General features: G+C 42.7%; 1 protein-coding gene across 1 annotated transcript in view; it reads left to right on the top strand.

Annotated features, from left to right (window-relative positions):
• Nucleotides 1-872: 872 nt before the first annotated feature.
• The window catches only part of PDZRN3 (PDZ domain containing ring finger 3), a 281919-nt gene continuing 264554 nt past the window's right edge, over nucleotides 873-18237 (top strand). Inside the window, exon 1 of the mRNA XM_001364413.5 lies at nucleotides 873-2096. Within this exon, the coding sequence (XP_001364450.1) occupies nucleotides 1380-2096 (717 nt within the window). The 5' untranslated portion in view covers nucleotides 873-1379. The remainder of the gene's footprint in view (nucleotides 2097-18237) is intronic.

Below are 18237 nucleotides of genomic sequence, written 5' to 3'. Positions count from 1 at the left end.
CCCACCCCCAGTCAGGTAGACTGAGCCTGGGTTTGGCCCCTTGGCCACAGTTCAGACCCAGGGCAACAGGAGCTGAGGTAAAGTCTGACAGATTCAAAATGCCATTTTTCAAGTTTCTTTTCAGTGAGTCTCTTCAATTGGGAAATGTTTTGGGGAAGGATTTCCAATCACAAGGAGGAAAAAGTGGGTAACCCTCAGGAGAAAGTCTTATTCAACCTTCTCTCTTGGGCTTCTCCCAACTGAGAGACCAACTCCTCTACCAATCAGAATCTTCTCCTTCTCAAGATTCCAATCTCCTGGGACCCCTCCCCCATGGAGGTGATCAGTTCCACATACTCTTCAACCTAGCACTTTTTCTTTAGTGCCAGCCTCTGTCACAGCACAGAGTAGGCATATAATAAATACTTGACTGAATAACCGACTAGTTGCAATAAGATGGCTATCTCAGATTCAGTCACCCATCCTCCTGAACTGGGCTGTGAGATGTTTGGCTCCAGGCTTTTTTTTTTTTTTTAAGAGCAACAAACAAAAACAAAAAGTCAAAGGAAAAGACTTTCCATTCTCCCCCCACCCCCTCCTAAAACTCCCCTGGAAATAAATAAAGAACATAAGCTCTGGCAAACTCTGCGTCTCAGATTCTTAGCATAATGGCCAGACAACTAAAAAGAGAGAAAAGCAGCCTTGAAATGTCTTCTAAGATGCCCGATATTATTAACAAAAGAAGCAAAGGATTCTGCTTCTTGCTCTGGTCTCTTACTCTCTCTCCCCCTCGCTTTCCAATTCCAAGCTTTATTTTCATCTTTTCCAACTTGCTATGGGGTGGGAGGGGAGAGAAGGAAAGTTCCCACCCCGCCTTCCCCCGGCCGCAAGTTAACTGAACCTGGATCGCCTACCTCGCCCCTGCGCATGCTTACGGACTCCCTAGGCAATCGCCCTCCTCCCTCCGGGTCCCCAGTCCCCCTCCCCACTCTGACCCTCACCCCCCGCCCCCTTCGGAGCCAGGGAGGAGAGGCGGGCTGCCTCCAGCGGAAAGCTGCGCGTTAACTCGCGCAAATGCGGTAGAGAACTCGTCTCCAGCCTTTTCCAAGGAAGTCTCGAGCAATTAGCTCAGTCCGGGGAGAGCGAGCCGCGCAGCCAGCCTGTCTGGGACGCCTCTCCCGATGACGAGCGGCGGCGGCGGAGGAGCCGCTCCACTTTCGCCACCGCTCCCAGGAGTTGGGGCTTTCTTAGAAACTTTTGGCGGCGGTGGTGGCGGCAGTGGCGGAGGCTGCGGCTGAGCATTTTGTGTGTGTGGTCTCCCCAGCCGGCCCCGCGCCCCCCTCTCCCAGGCTGGCCCCGGGCTCCCTTCTCCGACCAAGCCGTGCCCACGCCTGCAGACCATGGGCTTCGAGCTGGATCGCTTCGACGGCGACGTGGACCCGGACTTCAAGTGCAATCTATGCAACAAGGTCCTGGAAGACCCCCTGACCACCCCGTGTGGTCATGTGTTTTGCGCTGGCTGCGTTCTGCCCTGGGTGGTGCAGCAGGGCAGTTGCCCGGTGCAGTGCCAGCGAATCTCCACCAAGGAGCTCAACCACGTCCTACCGCTCAAGAGCCTCATCCTTAAGCTGGACATCAAGTGTGACCACCACGGGCGCGGCTGCGAGCGGGTGGTGAAGCTGCAGCAGTTGGGCGAGCACGTCGAAATGTGTGACTACTCGCCGGCGCGCTGCCGCCACCCGGGCTGCGGTGAGGTGCTCAACCTCAAGGACGTGGACAGCCACATGCGCGAGCGCTGCGACGCGCGGCCCGCCGGCCTGTGCGAGCAGGGCTGTGGCTTGGTGCTGACCCACGGCGAGCTGCGGCCCGGCGCGCACTGCTGCTTCCAGGCGCTCAAGGCGCACAGCGGCGCGCTGCAGGCCAAGGTGGCCGGCCTCGAGAAAGAGCTTAAGAAGGAGGCGCTGCGGGCCGGTAAGCGCGAGAAGTCGCTTGTGGCGCAGCTGGCCGCCGTGCAACTGGAGCTGCAGATGACAGCACTGCGCTACCAGAAGAAGTTCACTGAGTATAGTGCCCGGCTCGACTCGCTCAGCCGCAGCGTCGCCAGCCCGGGCAGCAAGGTAGGGCAAGGAGGGGGGCGCCCCGGCTCGGATACCCCTATCCCAACACACACATACTCCTGCAGTCGTCGCTAGCCTCCCGCTCTTCCCACTAGCCCCAGCTAATGCTCCATCTCACGCCAGCTATCGCCTCTCCCCTTTAGCCGCCTCCCTAACCTCCAGCAGTGGACCTTTCTCCACCAGCTATCACCCCTTTCCACTAGCTACCACCCCACAGCTATAATGAGCTCCTTCTTCCTAGCTCTCACCCAGCTCTTACCCCTTTCCACAGCTCTCGCTTCCTCTCCCCATCAGCTACTGCCCCCTCACCTCTAGTATCACCCACTCTCCACCATCTACTGTCCCCTCTTTCCCAGTACCCCCCCACCCACGCCCCTTCACCTCCTTTTAAACTTCTTTCTCTTTCCAGCTTCACTTCTCCCTTCCCCTTGAAGGATATTGGGGGGAGAGGAGGGCAAGGCACCCCTGGCCAGTACTTCTTGAAAGCAGGAAAAAAAAAAAACATTTTTTTAAAGGGTGGACTTCCTCTACTTCTCACATTCCTCCCCCCTACCCCCCGTCGCCTTGATGCTTTGCTTTGGGGGAAGTTGTGGGGGTGGGGACAGAGTAGAGGGTAATGGGGGCGCCGCCGCTTTGGCGGGGCGAACTGAAGCATTTGCGGAGCTGGGAGTAGAAGCTGCGCCCAGAGCCCACCCGGGCTCTGGGACACCATCCGGGGGCCACTGGGGGCGGGAGTGGGGGAATGCGGGTGGGCACGAGGAGATCTGGGTGGTAGCTTTGTTACTTTTGCCTGGTGCTGAACTCTTCCCCCAGGGCCACTCCCCTCCCCCTAGTCTTCTGGCATATGTATCCGCAAGGTCTGCTAGGAGCCCCCCCCCCCCTTTTTTCTTCTTTATTTTTTTTTCAGACATACTTTCTCCCTCCTCGCCCACAGACATGTCTGTCTGTCAGCTGCAGTCTTAGCAGCTGGCGGACCCTGGGCGCAAGGGCAAATATTTACAGCTCAGCTACTCACCCCGGCTCGGCTCGGAAGGCACACAAAAGGGCTGTGTGAGGGTGTGTTGCCAAAATAAAGTCGAAACACTATTTTTAATCCTACCTGATGTTTATCCGCCTAGTATTGCCGGTGTTGGGCCACCTAATAGATTTCAAAAGTTTGTCTTGCAAAATCGGACTTCCGGAAAATTTCCAAGTGATACTTTTATTTATAAATAAGCCATTCACTGCCCTGGAGTTTATATATCATTCATTGTTAACCTAGTTTATTATTTCTTCTTGCCTCTTTGTTTTCCTTTTAGAGTGTTTGGGTAAACTCTCTGAATCAAAAAAAAAATGTGATACATTGACTCAAAACTGAGTGCTTTGAAGATCTATTGGGTGGGAGGGAGACTCATCAGCAGTGTTTTGCTGGCTGACAAGATGTTACTATGCACAGTGAAACTTTTCGTTGGAAAGTTGGTGCTGAGCTCTGAACTTTTACATGCCTCTGATGAGGAATTGAGGTCATCCATTAAAAAAAAAAGTACTGGCACCAAGGTGCCTCCTGTTTTCAGTGGTCTCAGAAGTGGGATGATTCAGCAGTCAGCATATTCTAGGTGTTAGGGAAACCTGGAAGATATCAAGCTATCTACTGAACTCAAGTTAACCATTTGTTGTCAGGGGCCAGAATCTGGTCAAACAAGCCTTTTGAAGGTTTTTTTTTTGTTTTGTTTTTGGGTTGTTTTTTTTAATCAGTCAGAGACTCCATTATAGTATATTGTGATGTAGGGAGCCTTTAAGAACCCTTTGTGCCTTGGATTATCTACAAGATGTACTAAAGTCAATATTCAAATAGATAGAAATGACTTTTTTTTTTTCAATTTGTAATTAGGGGTTGTGAGTGTTTTTCTCTTTTGTTTCCAGAATTGGGGAGATTTCCTTCAAATGTTACTCACTGGATGTTTACAGCTTTAATTGTATGTCATATGCAGCCAATAGGAGAGGCAGCTAGGGTGTGAAGTGGCTTAGAGGGCCAGCCTTAGAGGCAGGTTGACCTGAGTTCAAGTTTCACCTCAAACATATGTACTATGTCATAGAGAGCTAATCACTTATCCTCTTAAGTGCCCCAGGCAACTTTTAAAGATTTTTTTAGTTTGAAAAACAGTTGCAAATCTGCACTGGTAGGGAGAGTTCCCTACAGCTAGGAAATAAGATCTTCCCTTATCCTTCCCCATTCTAGTATAAGCTGGCTTTAAAAGATTTGGAAATATTCCCTTAAATAAGCAGATATTATTCAAACGATCTTGGTCATATCTTTGAATGGTAAAGCAAAAACTGTCCAAGAGGCAAATAATGTACAGAGTTGGCTCCGGGCCAAGATAGGAATAGTGATGTCCCATTCATTTCAGCAGAATTTGAAAATATATTTTGGGCTGGGGGGGAAGTGCCTGCCAGGATTGAAATGTTGACTCTGTATAATGGATTTGACCTTAGATCAGTCATTTAATGTCTCTAGTCTTCAGTTACTTTATCTGCAAAACAAAGGGGTTTCTAAAAGCTCTTATTTGTTAAGAGTCTGATTCTGAGCTCTGGTTTAATCTTTCTCTTTGTTACTCACCCATTTGGTTCTAGGACTGCTACTCTTGGATGATCTAGAACTAATGTCTTTTCTCCAGAAAGCAAACAATTCTGGATTCAACTAAATGCAACTCTTCAATTCTGTTGTTGGGTGGTTTTTAAGGCATATACTGAGCTCCTTGGAAATCCAAAAAGCTGTCTTGTCCTATGTGGGAATATGAATGCTTGGTAAATCACTGGCCCAGTATGGGCTTTCTGTGACAAAATGCATCTTTGTGTGTGTGTGTGTGTGTGTGTGTGTGTGTGTGTGTGTGTGTGTGTGTGTGTGTGTGTTAACTCCATCATCCAGAGCTGTCCAAGAAAAGATTTTGCCCATTTCATTTCAGTTCAAGATTGTCATCCAGGCAGAGTGAGTTTTCTGAGGCCCCCACATCACATAAACATATTTGTTCTTTATAACTCCTATAAAAAAGTGAACCTAATTGACAGTTCAGCTGTATTAAAAGGTTTTCCAGATGTTTGCAACACCTTGAGCCAACTGTCTAAAATCACATACCATTCAGTAGATTTTCTGTGGCTGAACATCACTTCAAATGTTCTCACTATATTTTTGATCTGGCCAATCCATTTGAGTTCAGGCACTCATAGGGAAAATGAAGACACAAACACCTTTTTTCAAATTTTACTGGTAAGTTTTTCTTAGGCTTCTGTCATGTACAAGGGACTGTATTAGGCCCTGGGGACCCATGGTGACAGGAATTAGAGACAAATGAGCAGTTTTGTTCAGGAGTTGGTGTTGGGATTGGCTCCTCTTTGTGACCTTGATTTCAGAATTTATCCTAGAATGATCCTTTAGAGTATTGGCTAGAGGATAAACATTGATTATAAGATGCATCCACTTTGGGTCCCATACAAAGGGAGTTCATGTAATAATACACCCAAACCTTATTGTTATGAGACACTTTTACTTAAGAGGCCTTACTGCATGACTGCATCCCAAGGGTGCTAATACAGCAAAGTTCTGATATTCTCTTGTTATCATTTGAGCCTAGCAACAATGGGATCATGTGTAGGTCTAGAGCTGGAAGGGACTTTAGAGGCCACCTAGTTCCACTTCTACATTTTACAGAGGAGGAACCTGAAATGCAAGAAGGTCATGTGACTTTCCAAAGAACACAGGTAGCAAAAGTTGAGAAGCAGAATTTGAATCCAGATCCTTGTACTCTAGAATCATGGTCCATTGACTTAACAGGTTCAGGTCAATTGAAAGATTATGAATTGAGTCATTCTGCATCAGATAATGAGATAATATGTTCATGTGTGTCTTATAAAGCCTATTCTCTTTGGTCTGGTGTGTAATAAGAAGGACAGTGTGGGAAATATGGTGGTTATGGGTGAGAAAACAACAAGTGATTAGAAATTTGTATAAATCTACGAGTACGTAGTCCTTCCTGATTTATCTTAGTCTTTTCAATGTTAGTTAATATTGTTTACTTTCTAATACATCTTTATTTATGTGCTCATTCAGCTTTTGGGAGGAAATGGGATCCATAGCTAATGAACAACTTTAACCCTTGGCTGATCCAGATACTCTTTTCTGTATCTTAATGGCTCTAAGAAAGAAGAATAATTTCTTGATCACCCAAGTTTTGTTTAATATAACAGCATTTAGGAAAAACCTACTATGTGAGAGACCCTCAGCTAATTGTTATGTGGTCTCCTTGTATTTAATAATATTCTAATAACTTAACTTTAGAAAATGAAGTCATGCGACATGCTTATGTAGAGAAAATAACAGATGGGATTGGGCATTTTCTTGTTCAGTTTCATTGTTATTTTTAAAATGGGCCTACAGGACAAAGCCTATATTTTTAGCTTCCCTGTATGATGCTCTCACACAACATTGGTTCTGGGTAATTGTTTCATAATTAGAATCAGAGGATGAGATTCTGAGTGGTAGTGGGGATGAGATGAGTATTTAGAGACCAGTTATTCAAAGTGGATGATTCTGGCCTAAAGCCTTGCAGAAATACCACTCTTAGAAGTCTTCTCACATGACTAGAGATGAGACTAGCTCATAAAGAGCTTACCTTAGTGCTCCTACAAGGAAGTCAGGTCAAGTTCCAGCATACATTGAATCCATGAAGTATCTGAATACCCACTATCCTTCCCCAAAAGAAAACTACTAAATATTAGAGGAAGGAAGGCAGATGATGCAAAAGTAATTTGCCTTGACATTCCCTGCTAAAAAAGTTTAGGATTTTCTAAAACAATATTTGTAGTTTTCAATGATTGTCATGAAAAAGAAATAGACTTATGTTATTCTAGAGTGCATTAGCGGGGTGGGATGGGGCAATGACGTGGCTCTGGGGCTTGAGAGCCTGGCCCGGAGTTGGAAAGTCCTGACCTCAGACACTTCTTAGCTGTGTGTCCCTGGGCAAGTCACTTAACCCTCATTACCTCCCCCTTACTGCTTCTTCTGCCTTAGAACCAAGACTTAGTATTGATTCTAAGAATGAAGGTAAGGGCTTTAAAACAGAGAGAGAGAGAGAGAGAGAGAGAGAGAGAGAGAGAGAGAGAGAGAGAGAGAGAGAGAGAGAGAGAGAGAGAGAGTGCATTGTCTCATTTATGAATCAGACAAACCCCTTGCTTCCAAATTCCAAACTTCTGGCCAATTGCATGACTTGCTGGCAGTATTGTCAGGATTGGGAAGAAAGAAGATAGATGATATTTTCTACTGTTCTGCTTCTTAGCAGCTCTAGTAAAAGGCCCAAGGGAATGCAGTGGGACTAATGACAATTTAAGTTTCTAATCATCTGGACAGTTCAATAATTTGTGTTTATGCTGTTTCTAATTATCAAAGATAATTAAGAGTTAACTGGATAGCTTGGTTTCTGTGCTATAAAGTGATGTAATAAGAGCTCCCAGCTCCACTGGCAAGGAGAAATTGGTCTGCCCCAGTTTTGTTGTGTTTTGGATAGGAATGTCCCCAAATAGTAAAAATGGCTATTTATATTTTAACCTCCTCTCCTTCCCTTCCCCCCAAGCCACCTCTCTCCATGCCCAAAAGAGATATATGGCTGCTTTAAAACATGAAGCAAACCGGGGTTGCTGTTTGGTTTCCTGGTAACTATCAAGCACTCATTTTTAGATATCAGTGGATGTTCAAACAAAAAAGCAGATGGAGCATTGTTAAAAATCGGCCATACAAACTGAGAAACAGATGTGCAGAAAAAGAAAAGCACACATCTTGAGGTTTTCTGCTGAGGCCATTTGAAAACAGCACAACGTTTAAAAAGCCACAGTTATTATTGGAAATATTGGGAAGGAAAACTGTTTTTAGTCTTCATTTTTACTTGAATTCCTTTTTTTAAAAAAATGCATCATTTGTTCTTGGGACAGTAGAAAGGGCATTGGACTTGAATTGAGGAAGCTGTGGATTTGAATACAACCTTAGAAATTTAGTAGCTATGTGACCTTTGACAAATCACTCAACCTTCCTGGGCCTCTCTCAGAGGTGTCAAACATGAGGCCATGGATTCCATGCAGCCATAACCCTCCCCAGTGAAGACTGAACTTTAATTAAAAAATAAATAGACAATCTTACTTTCTATCTTAGAAACTACTCTAAGACAGATGGACGAGGGGTAGGCAAATGGAATTAAGTGACTTGCCCAGGGTTACATAGCTAGGAAGTGTGTGATTAGATTGAACTCAGATCCTCTTGATTCTAAGCTTGCCTCTTTAACCACTGAACCATCTAGCAGACTGAACCATGTTAAAAATGTACTTCATTTCTAATTTTAATGCATTGATGTGTTAACAAACAACAAAAATGTGTATATAGATACATACATATACATATATAATCATGGGCAGCTTCTTAAGCCGGTATACCACCTGCAGGACCCTTTTGTACAACTCGGTGGCTGCCATTTCTTTTTGAGTTTGACACCCTTCGACTAATGACTTGGGAGGCTTCTTTCAGTTCTATTTCTGTGAGCCTATAAATTCTGGCCTAGATTGGATAGATGGTTTTTAACCTGGTTGATTTAGAAGTTCTATAGACCCTATTTCCACTGAAATGCCCCTTAATCTATTTCACTTTCTATCCGAATGTCTGCTTCCCTTTATCATTTCACTTCTTCTTAAGTACTGTTTTGGTAGAGGGCCACATCCCAAACTTTTGCCATCTGGAATTAACTTCCATTGTATCTACTCTCCATTTATTTTTATGCCTTAACTCAGTTCCCCCCACCCCCTTTGTTTCATGGAGCCTGCATATTCCATGAGTATCCTTAGTATGTCAACAGAACTTTGGGAAGGCTCTGATATGTTGAATGGGCCGCCATGGTGAATCTACGTGAGGATGTGGACCAGTGTCACATAGGTTGAGGAGGCATGTATGTGTTACATCTGTCATTGGAAGGATACCTGTATTGCAGCTCCATTTGAGTAATCCAATGACATTATCTTTTTGTTCATATCATCAATGAATATTTTCTCTTTCAGTTGTTTCTTAAAGAACTCCCCACCTTTGTTTTCATACGAAAGATGTATCTTGGACTTCTGGTGTGTGAAACTCCTTCCACTATTGCAGATCTACAACTCTTTTTTAATTTGTAGTCTCAGAATGTTGTAGCATTGAGAGGTTAAAAAAAACTTGCCTGTGCTTACACAATTAGTTTGTGTTGGAGGCAGGATGTGAAACAGAGATTTCCTGACTCTTAAGTAAGCCCACTCATCATTCCATACTGCTTCTTAAAGACCCTGTTACTCCTTTGGCACTTGGCTTGGAAATGTGGGATGGGATTTATCCCAAAGAGGCTTCAGTTCAAAGCTTTGAACATTCATTAAGTGCCTGCCCTGTGGCACATCCTCACTGGGTTAGGGATACAAAGATAAGCATGAGAATAGTTCCTGCGATCAACAAACTTATACTCAACAGGAGGGATCGATATGTACCCAGCTAAGTAATTGTAATATTTGGTACACATAAAACAAATAGCAGGGAAGTTTGGGTGTAGGAGAGCAGTAATAACTGGGGCATCAGGAAGGGCCTTAAGCAGGAGGAGGCACTGGAGCATGACCCTTGATCGGAGCTGGTGATTTGAGTGAGGAGAGTATGTCAGACGTGAGGCACAGCTTGTACAAAGACTTGCAGATAAGAGAGTAAATTGTCAGGGGTAGGGAAGGATGTTTGGAGCACTTTGCCTAGAGCTTAAGAGTAACATGGGAGCTTATCTGGACACATTGGTTCACAAGGGAATGGGACCCTCAAACCTGTAACAACAGCCCCAGAATGCTTTGAGTGAAGAAATGCATGTTCTTCATCATATTTCACTGTTTTAGAAGCAACTGTGGCATAGTGGATAAAGCATTGGATCTGGAGTCAGGACCTGAATTCAAGTCTGGTCTTTGTCATTTTCTAGCTGTGTGACTGTGGGGAAGTCACTTAACCTTTGTTTACTTTAGTCCCCTCATCTGCAAAATGGTACCTACCTCTCACTATTATTGTGAGGATCAAATGTGATATTTGTATGAAGGACTTAGCTAGCCTTGAAGCCCTATGTAAATGCTAGCTCTCATTGTTATCAGCATCATTATTTTTTATATCCCAGTAGCTATGACTGCCTCTTTTCCATTTTCTTCCTGCACAACCCCCCCCCCTTTCCAAAATCCCATTCATGTCTACTGCTGAGTTCCAAACTTCCTGTGCATCTCTTGTCAGCTCATCAGCAGCCCCTGGGCTGTTTCCCAGCTGTCTACATGGAGCAGCAGCAGCAGCAGCATTGGACACAAACTTTGCATAATCTCCGGAAAACTAAAAGGTGTCCGTGGTGTCACCCCAGATGCATGACCCAGCCGGTCATTCAGTTCCATCTTTCACAACATGCTGGGCAACTTTCCAGTCGGGGCAGTTGGAAACAGGGATAATCAGGAACCATGCATCATTGTGTAGAAAAATATCTTGGAAAAGCTGGCGTTGACACTGTCATCAGCTGACTCCCAGAGCCCTTGTACTCATCTGGATATGGCCAATTTCCAAGCTTCTGGGCCTTGAATGGCATAAGATAATGGACCCAGAATAATACTGTGGAGAAAATAGTCTATATAAACACAGAGTATGATAAACTTTTTTTTTTAAAAAGCCATTGGAAAGGGTTACTTTTCAAATCTAGAGACACATTTCAATTTTTGAGGTAATTTTCTTTGTTCATACTTATTTTCCTCTATGTATATTTTACCAGCTAATCAAATTTCAGATCATTTTAGTGTATGATTTTTAAAAGTTTCTCGCTGTAATGATATAAGATAATAGTGACTTAGGAGTGCCACATGTCCCTCTTTTGTGCTGTGATTTCATAGTGTTCTGAATCAAGTTTGTGGGTTTCCAGTATGAATTTTCGTGTTCTTCTGATGTGGAAACAAATGAGAATTTCCTTCAAGCACAACAGGCTCCATCCTTCATTTCATGTTACTTAAAGCATCAAGTGATCTTTTTTGTTTTGTAAATTCAGCATGGATGAGTCTCTAACAAACTAATGTAGCTATTCATCCCTGTTTCCTTGCCTGTGCTTGTTGTTATGGATGGGCAGTCAGAAAATCATGCTTCTCTTTCTGCTTTTTTCAGACTAGCTTTAGAATTTTTGATAACTCATATATTCCTAGAGAAGAGAAAGAAGACCTATGAACATCTCCATTAAAAAATGGGAGAAAAACCACCATTGTAAGCATCTTCCCTCTGTAGGATACAGAAAACCGATTCCTTTGCCCCATCTCCCAGGTCTCTTTTCTTTCCCTTTTTAAAACCCTTATCTTCCATCTTGGAATCAATACTATGCATTGGTTCCAAGGCAGAAGAGTGGTAAGGGCTAGGCAAGTGGGGTTAAGTGACTGGCCCAGGGTCACACATCTGGGAAGTGTCTGAGTTCAGATTTGAACCCAAGACCTCCCACCTCTGGGCCTGCCTCTCAATCTGCTAAGTCACCTAGCTGTCCCCCTCTTCTTTTCACCAAGGAAACCTGTAAGCTAGGGTACTATGCCAATATCTCATTTGAGTCTCACAATAACCCTTGAAGGTAGGTGCTTTTATTATAGTTTTATAGTTGAGAAAACTGAGACAGACAGAGATTGAGTGACTTGCCCAGCATCACATAGCTATTTAGTTTCTGAGACCATATTTGAACTCAGGTCTTCTTGACTCCACACCTGGGCTCCTATCCACTGCACCAACTAACTGAGGAATGGGATAGTTCTCAAGTAGAATAAGGCAACATGTAATTATTCATTCAAATCTACGGACTCCAAATCCAATGCTTTTTCTACTATGTCTTACCACCTTTTTGTCTGTATTTCTTCCCCAACCTCTCCGTTATACCTTAAGGCCAATACCATTCCATGCCCTAGATTGGCAGCTTTTAGTCAAACTCTATCAACTACACATCTTATATTTCATGCAACTCTAACTTTCCAGGTCTGAACAAGATCTTGACTTAATTCTCACTCTTAGGCTTGCCAAGAATCTTGTCTGCTCAACTGATGCTGGGCACATACCAGAGTCGGTCTCTTGGGTAAGCTATGCCCGTCTGTCACTGCCTCTGTGTCCCCATAACATCCGGCCACATGCCACAAGGACCTACCAGCCTTACCTTAAATTATCGGCTCAGTGTTTTTTCTTTTGTCTTTGAAAATAGGGTTCAGAGAGAGAAATTAACAGGGAAAGTTGCCCTGGTAGGTTTTTCCCAGAATCGACTCCCTTCAAGTGGCAGACATAAGGTCCAGAGAGACTGGTTTTCCTAAAGTCCAATAGCTTCTTTAATGGCAGATCCAGCAAAAAGATTTGCGATCCACTCTTTCATCTTCAACACCTTGTCTTTTAGACTTGTCTACACAGCTGACACAATTTCATCCAATCTGAGGTGTTTTCTAAAGTGAGGGCAGATGTTGTACATTCCCTTATCCTGTTCTATTTAGAGGTACCCTCTTATAATTGGTTAAAGGGCAAGGAGTGTTGGTGGCCTGCATAGATGGGTACATCACATAGGAAGAAACTTATGATTGAGAGGATGTATACAGATGTTCTTTACTGTGGGCTACTATAGGAGGCACTTCTAGGACTCTAACCATAATTCAGAAGCCACTTTAAAAAATAGGACCAATTCCTAGCTGTGTGACCCTGGGCAAATGGCTTAATCCCAAATGACTAGTCCTTACCACTTTTCTGCCTTAGAAATGGTATTTAGTATCAATTCTAAGATGGAAGGTAAGGATTTTAAAAAAAACCAAAAACCCTTACCTTCCTCCTTGGAATCAATATTGATTCCAAGGCAGAAGAGTGGTAAGGGCTAGGCAGTGAGGGTCAAGTGACTTGCCCAGGGTCACACAGCTGGAAGTGTCTGAGGCCAGATTTGAACCCAGGGATCTCCCATCTCTAGACTTGGCTCTCAATCCACTGAACTACCCAGCTGCCCCCTAAGGATATTTTTTTAAGAAAAGAAAGATAGGACTTAGACTATGAGTAATCCAGATAATTATTCATACCCTCAACTTAGATTTATTTGGCTTTGGCTGAGAGATTTGGGGTGGGATACTGCAAATTCAAGAGTTAGAGCAAAAGTCACTTGAGGACAGTCTGTGGATACATTTTGGGAGAGAATCTATTACCTTGGGGGAAACTACATATTTATTTTTGTTAGCCTCTAACTGAAATTTAGAATTTCCTTCAATTATTTCAAAATTCTTAGAGGGGGACCATAGACAAGGGACATCACACCACAAAAAAATTAAGAGTCTCTTCTCTAGTGGAAAGCTCTCTGCATATTGAGTGAGCCCCCATGTGGTATTAATGGGAGGATCTTGATAAGAGTGTCAGATGATGAGAAGGCTTTAAACAAAGTTATTGGAGGGGATGGGTGCCAGCATCATTAAAACACAAGGGCTATCTGTTGTAGTAGCTCAGGAACCTTGATATATAGTATGTCAGTTTTTGCATCATTTGAGCCAGTTGTAGGATGGAATGTAGGGTATTTATTTAAAATTTAAAAAGTTAAATACACTGTGAGCATTTCTTCTTTAATTCTCCCATTAATACCACTCAGCCACTATCCCAGTGTTCTTCCCTTTTACTGCCCAGCCTTCGTTTCCTGCCCATTTATTTTCTCCTTAGCTCTTTGCATTGTGACTTTTCACTACTTTACTGAAACTTGCCTTTAATGTCAGAAATGGTCTAATGACCCATTTCAGTGACACCCCTTCCCAGATCCCCCTGCCCCAGCCATTTTTCATTTTCTCTAACTTCTATGGCACAGTTGTTACTGTTGATTGCATCTTTCTTGATACTATGTCCTACTTGATAACATACCCTCCTGGATACTTTCAGGATCTCCTTCCCCAACTCATCACTTTCCCAGTCTATTTTAAAAGGGAGTATTTCTCAAGACTTTGTCCTGGACCCTATCATCTTCTCTTTCTACACTTACTCTCGTTTATCTTGTTCTTTTCCATGGCTTCACCCTCCATCTTTACTCAGATGACTTGAAATCTGTACCTCTAGCCCTGATGTCTCTTCTGAGCTCCAGATTTGCATCTCTACTTGCCTAGAGAACATTTCCACTTACACCTCAAACTCAACATTTCTAAAACTGAGTTTATAAATTGTTTCGTTAAGCCTGCTCCTCTTTTCTCTTAGTTTTTCTGCCGATGATACCACTTTCTACCTAATTTCCCACGTTCAAAACAAACAAAAAAAATTCATTGGATTTGAAATCAGAGAATTTGGATTTGGATTCCAGCTTGCTGCTTACTCTCCATCTCTAACCTTAACATTACCCTTGACCTCCCTGGGCCTTAATTACCTCTGCCAAATGAGCTAACTTCCCCAGTTACTGTCTAACTAAAAATTCAACAACTCAATCTTTGATTTTCCCTTTTTCTCTTCCTCTCATACCCATTTCATTTACCAACTCTTAAAGATTCTAACTATGTTATGTAATTCCTTTCCCATTCATTCCTCCTTCCTCTATTCTAAGATAAGACTTCTAATCATTAATTAGAATTAGCCTGGGTTCTTAAATGACTTCTTAAGAGGTTGTCTTCCTGCTTTTACTTTCTCTCCACATTCAGTCCATCATTCATACTATTATCAGAGTTTCTTATGAATAGAGTTGGTCATGTCTTTCTGTTCAGAAATTGCCTCCAACATAAAACTCACAGTCCCTTGCCTTATATTTAAGGTCTTTCAGGCAATCAGTCACTAAACATTTATTAAGCACCTCCCATGTGCCAGGCATTGTACTAAGTGCTGGGTATACAAAAGAGAGTAAAAAAACAATCAAGTCTGCTTTCTACCTTTCCAGAATTATTTCATAGTCCTTCCTGCCATGTAATTGATATGTCAGCCAATCTGTTGTGCCAAACACAGTGGCATATGTCCTCCTGGCACCTGAACCCTGGCTCATTCTATTCTCTCTGTGCCTGAAACATTTGCTGTCACTTAATATATTCTTACCCACCTTTTAAAGTCCAATTCAGATTTTTCTTCCTGGGATCATCACTCTCTTTCCTCCTCTTCCTCCCTTCCCCAAACTGGTAAGAACTTTTCCATTTCAGATAATAAAGAAACAATGCTTTTCATTACATTCTTCTAATGTATTTATCACGTGTCACTTTGTTCTAGTTGTCCCAGAGTAAGTTGAGTCAGCAAGTATTTGTTAAGTGCTTACTATGCTTCGGACTCTGCGTTAAGCTCAGGGGAGATACGATGAAGGGGGTAGGTGGGTAATGGTCCCTGCTTTCAAGGATCTCATATTCTAATGGGATGTTAAAAAAAAAGTATATAGGAGATATATTTGTACATGTATAGATACTATGTGCTATATATTTTATTTGTGTATATGCACATATTTTGGAATTGTAATATGCAAGATCATCTCAAAATGGGATGTTAAAAAAAGTATATAGGAGATATATTTGTACATATATAGATACTATGTGCTATATATTTTATTTGTGTATATGCACATATTTTGGAATTGTAATCTGCAAGATCATCTCAGAGGGCAGGCACTAGTGGGGCAAGGGGGCCAAGAAAGGCATCCTAGAGGTTACAAATGAATCTTGAAGGCCTCTTCATGAAGGTCCATGAAATCAGGGAGTCTTAGCAGCCTACTCTTGAACCCAGCCCACCACAGTAGGTGCTTAATCAATCTGTGAACTTAACCTGAATTTATGTGAAAATAACAACACTTATTTTAAAACAACAGAGAAACCCAAGGCTGAGAAAAGAGACATTTGGGGTGACTTTTAGATTTTTTTCTTTTGCAACTCTTGGTGCTTCTCTTGTTGGCCTGTTTCACTTTGGAAAGTGTTCTGAGAGGCCAGGACTCTGTTTAGATCTTCTCTGACATTTCAGATAAATATACTGTAGCTTAGCTAAAACCCTCCCTTCCAGGGTAGTGCTGTGGGAGCAATGCTTAGGTTCACCCTTCTTATAATGCAGCGCTTAAGGAAACAGAGCCCTTTGATGGGACCAAATATGGATTCCTCCTAATTCCTGAGCTCTGCCCGCTACATCTTCTTCTCTGAATGGTATTTTCTACCATTTCCAGTAGGGCAAGACGCTGCAAGGCCATGAGAAGGAAGGCTAGTTTTGCTAGGATTACTGGGGATCTGGTCACACTCGGCATGATTCAAATAGCCTTTCTGAATACTTGATTGACCATTTCAAACTGACATTGAGGAGAAAAATGCCCCCACTCAAAACACCTGTACATTATTAGGGAAAATTTCAGTTTCTATCATTAATTGCTTATGCAAGCCAGACATATAGGAAACTTGTTCAAATGTTTATATGAACCTAGGCCTCATACCCCTCTAAGATAACAGAACAGGAGACCTAACCATAGACATTTTCATTTTCTTATCTAGCTTGTACCCCAATCGAATTCTTCCATATCATCATTTTTCTGCCCCATAGGAAAACTTATGGTTTAGTCTGGCAAGATAGTGGTTGTTATTGACTGACCTGTGTGTGAACAAAATTAAGATCTTAGAGTGTTATTATTCCCTTTTTACAAAAAGAAGAAATTGAGCCTGAACCTACTTGAACCCTGGTTCTGGTTCAAAGAGTAACTATCCCTTCATTGCTAAGCTGGCTTGTTAATATAAATCCTGTCCCCCCCTCCAAAAAAAAGGATCTTTTTCTCCTGGAAGATTATGTAAACTGAGTTTTTGCATTGTAGGATTGTTGTTGTTTAATCATTTTTTAGTCATTTTGACTCTTTGTGATCCCCTTTGGGGTTTTCTTGGCAAAGATACTGAAGTATCTTTGATACTTCTTCAGACTTATTCAGACACAGCTAGTGTCTGAGGCCAGATTTGAACTCAGGAAGATGAGTCCACTGTGCCATCTGGCTAACCTCTGTTGCTTTGTAGAATACATAATTGAAACTGATCCTAGAACGGATCTGGTCCTAACCTCTCAGTTTGCATGTTAGGACAATGAGGCTTAGAGAGAAGTGACTTGCCAAATGCCTCATAGCTGGCTAGCATTTGAACCCAGACCCTCCATACCTAACACCCTTTCCAATACACAAAAAAGGGGGGATGCCATTTATAAGTGTTTCTGGAAATGATTATTGGTATTTAGTGAGTTCATTTGTACTAATTTTTAAGAAAAATTTCCAATGAAAGTGGATGATACTCCTCAGTAACAGTGTATTCTTATCTCTACCTCTAATCTCATTGGGTCAGTGAGAAGTAAGTAGTATGATGCAGTGATTCAACTCTGTGACCCTGGCAAAGTCACTTAACTCTCAGTCCTTTGTAGTAACAATTTCAGGCTAAAAGTTACTAATCAGTTAACATATGCACCAGTAGAGGAAGTTGGCATTCGGAGAGTGCCCTCTCTACCCATGAAATCATCAGTCCAGACACTTATTCCTACCCGTGTGGTAGAGCCTAGAGGGTACTATATATTTGCATCCTAAAATGATACTTCAGCAATAAACTTTCTATTCTTGCTAAACTCTCACTTGAATGCCACATTTGTTTAATTAGAAAGAATTGGAATCTGAACGTTTATTTTGTCAGTGAGAAGTCGTGACACTGCTGCGGTGGGATTTCAGCAGTGATGTGTCTGTTTCTGTAACGTTTACCAGGAAAGAAACATTCTGCTTTAAAACTAAATGCAGGAGGATTGGCTCTTAAAGGGCTTTGGGAAATGAAAACTCCCCCACAATGCAGCTCATTAGTCATTAATGATTTCATTTCATTTGGCTCCCCTGGACAAAGGCATCCTTCCCAAATATGGAGCCAGAGCTATGAGCTGGAAAGTGCTATAGTCAATGGAGCTACAGTACTTTGGAATGATGGGAGAACAATGCTCACAAAAGTGGGGTCGGCTTGTCCAGGGAGGTCATTCTTTGAAAGATAGCTATTTGGGGTTGTCAGAATGGGGAGTCAGAACCTAGGATTTCATAGGTGGTGGGAATTCTCCCCATGGAAAGCAATTTAGACAACATCATTTCTGTCCAAGTTTTAGTCTTAGTTTCCTTGGCCACTGAGAGGTTAATTGATTTGAATG

The sequence above is a fragment of the Monodelphis domestica genome, chromosome 7 (genome assembly GCF_027887165.1).
Source record: "Monodelphis domestica isolate mMonDom1 chromosome 7, mMonDom1.pri, whole genome shotgun sequence".
Lineage (NCBI taxonomy): Eukaryota > Metazoa > Chordata > Mammalia > Didelphimorphia > Didelphidae > Monodelphis > Monodelphis domestica.
This window is presented reverse-complemented; position numbering and strand designations above follow the sequence as displayed.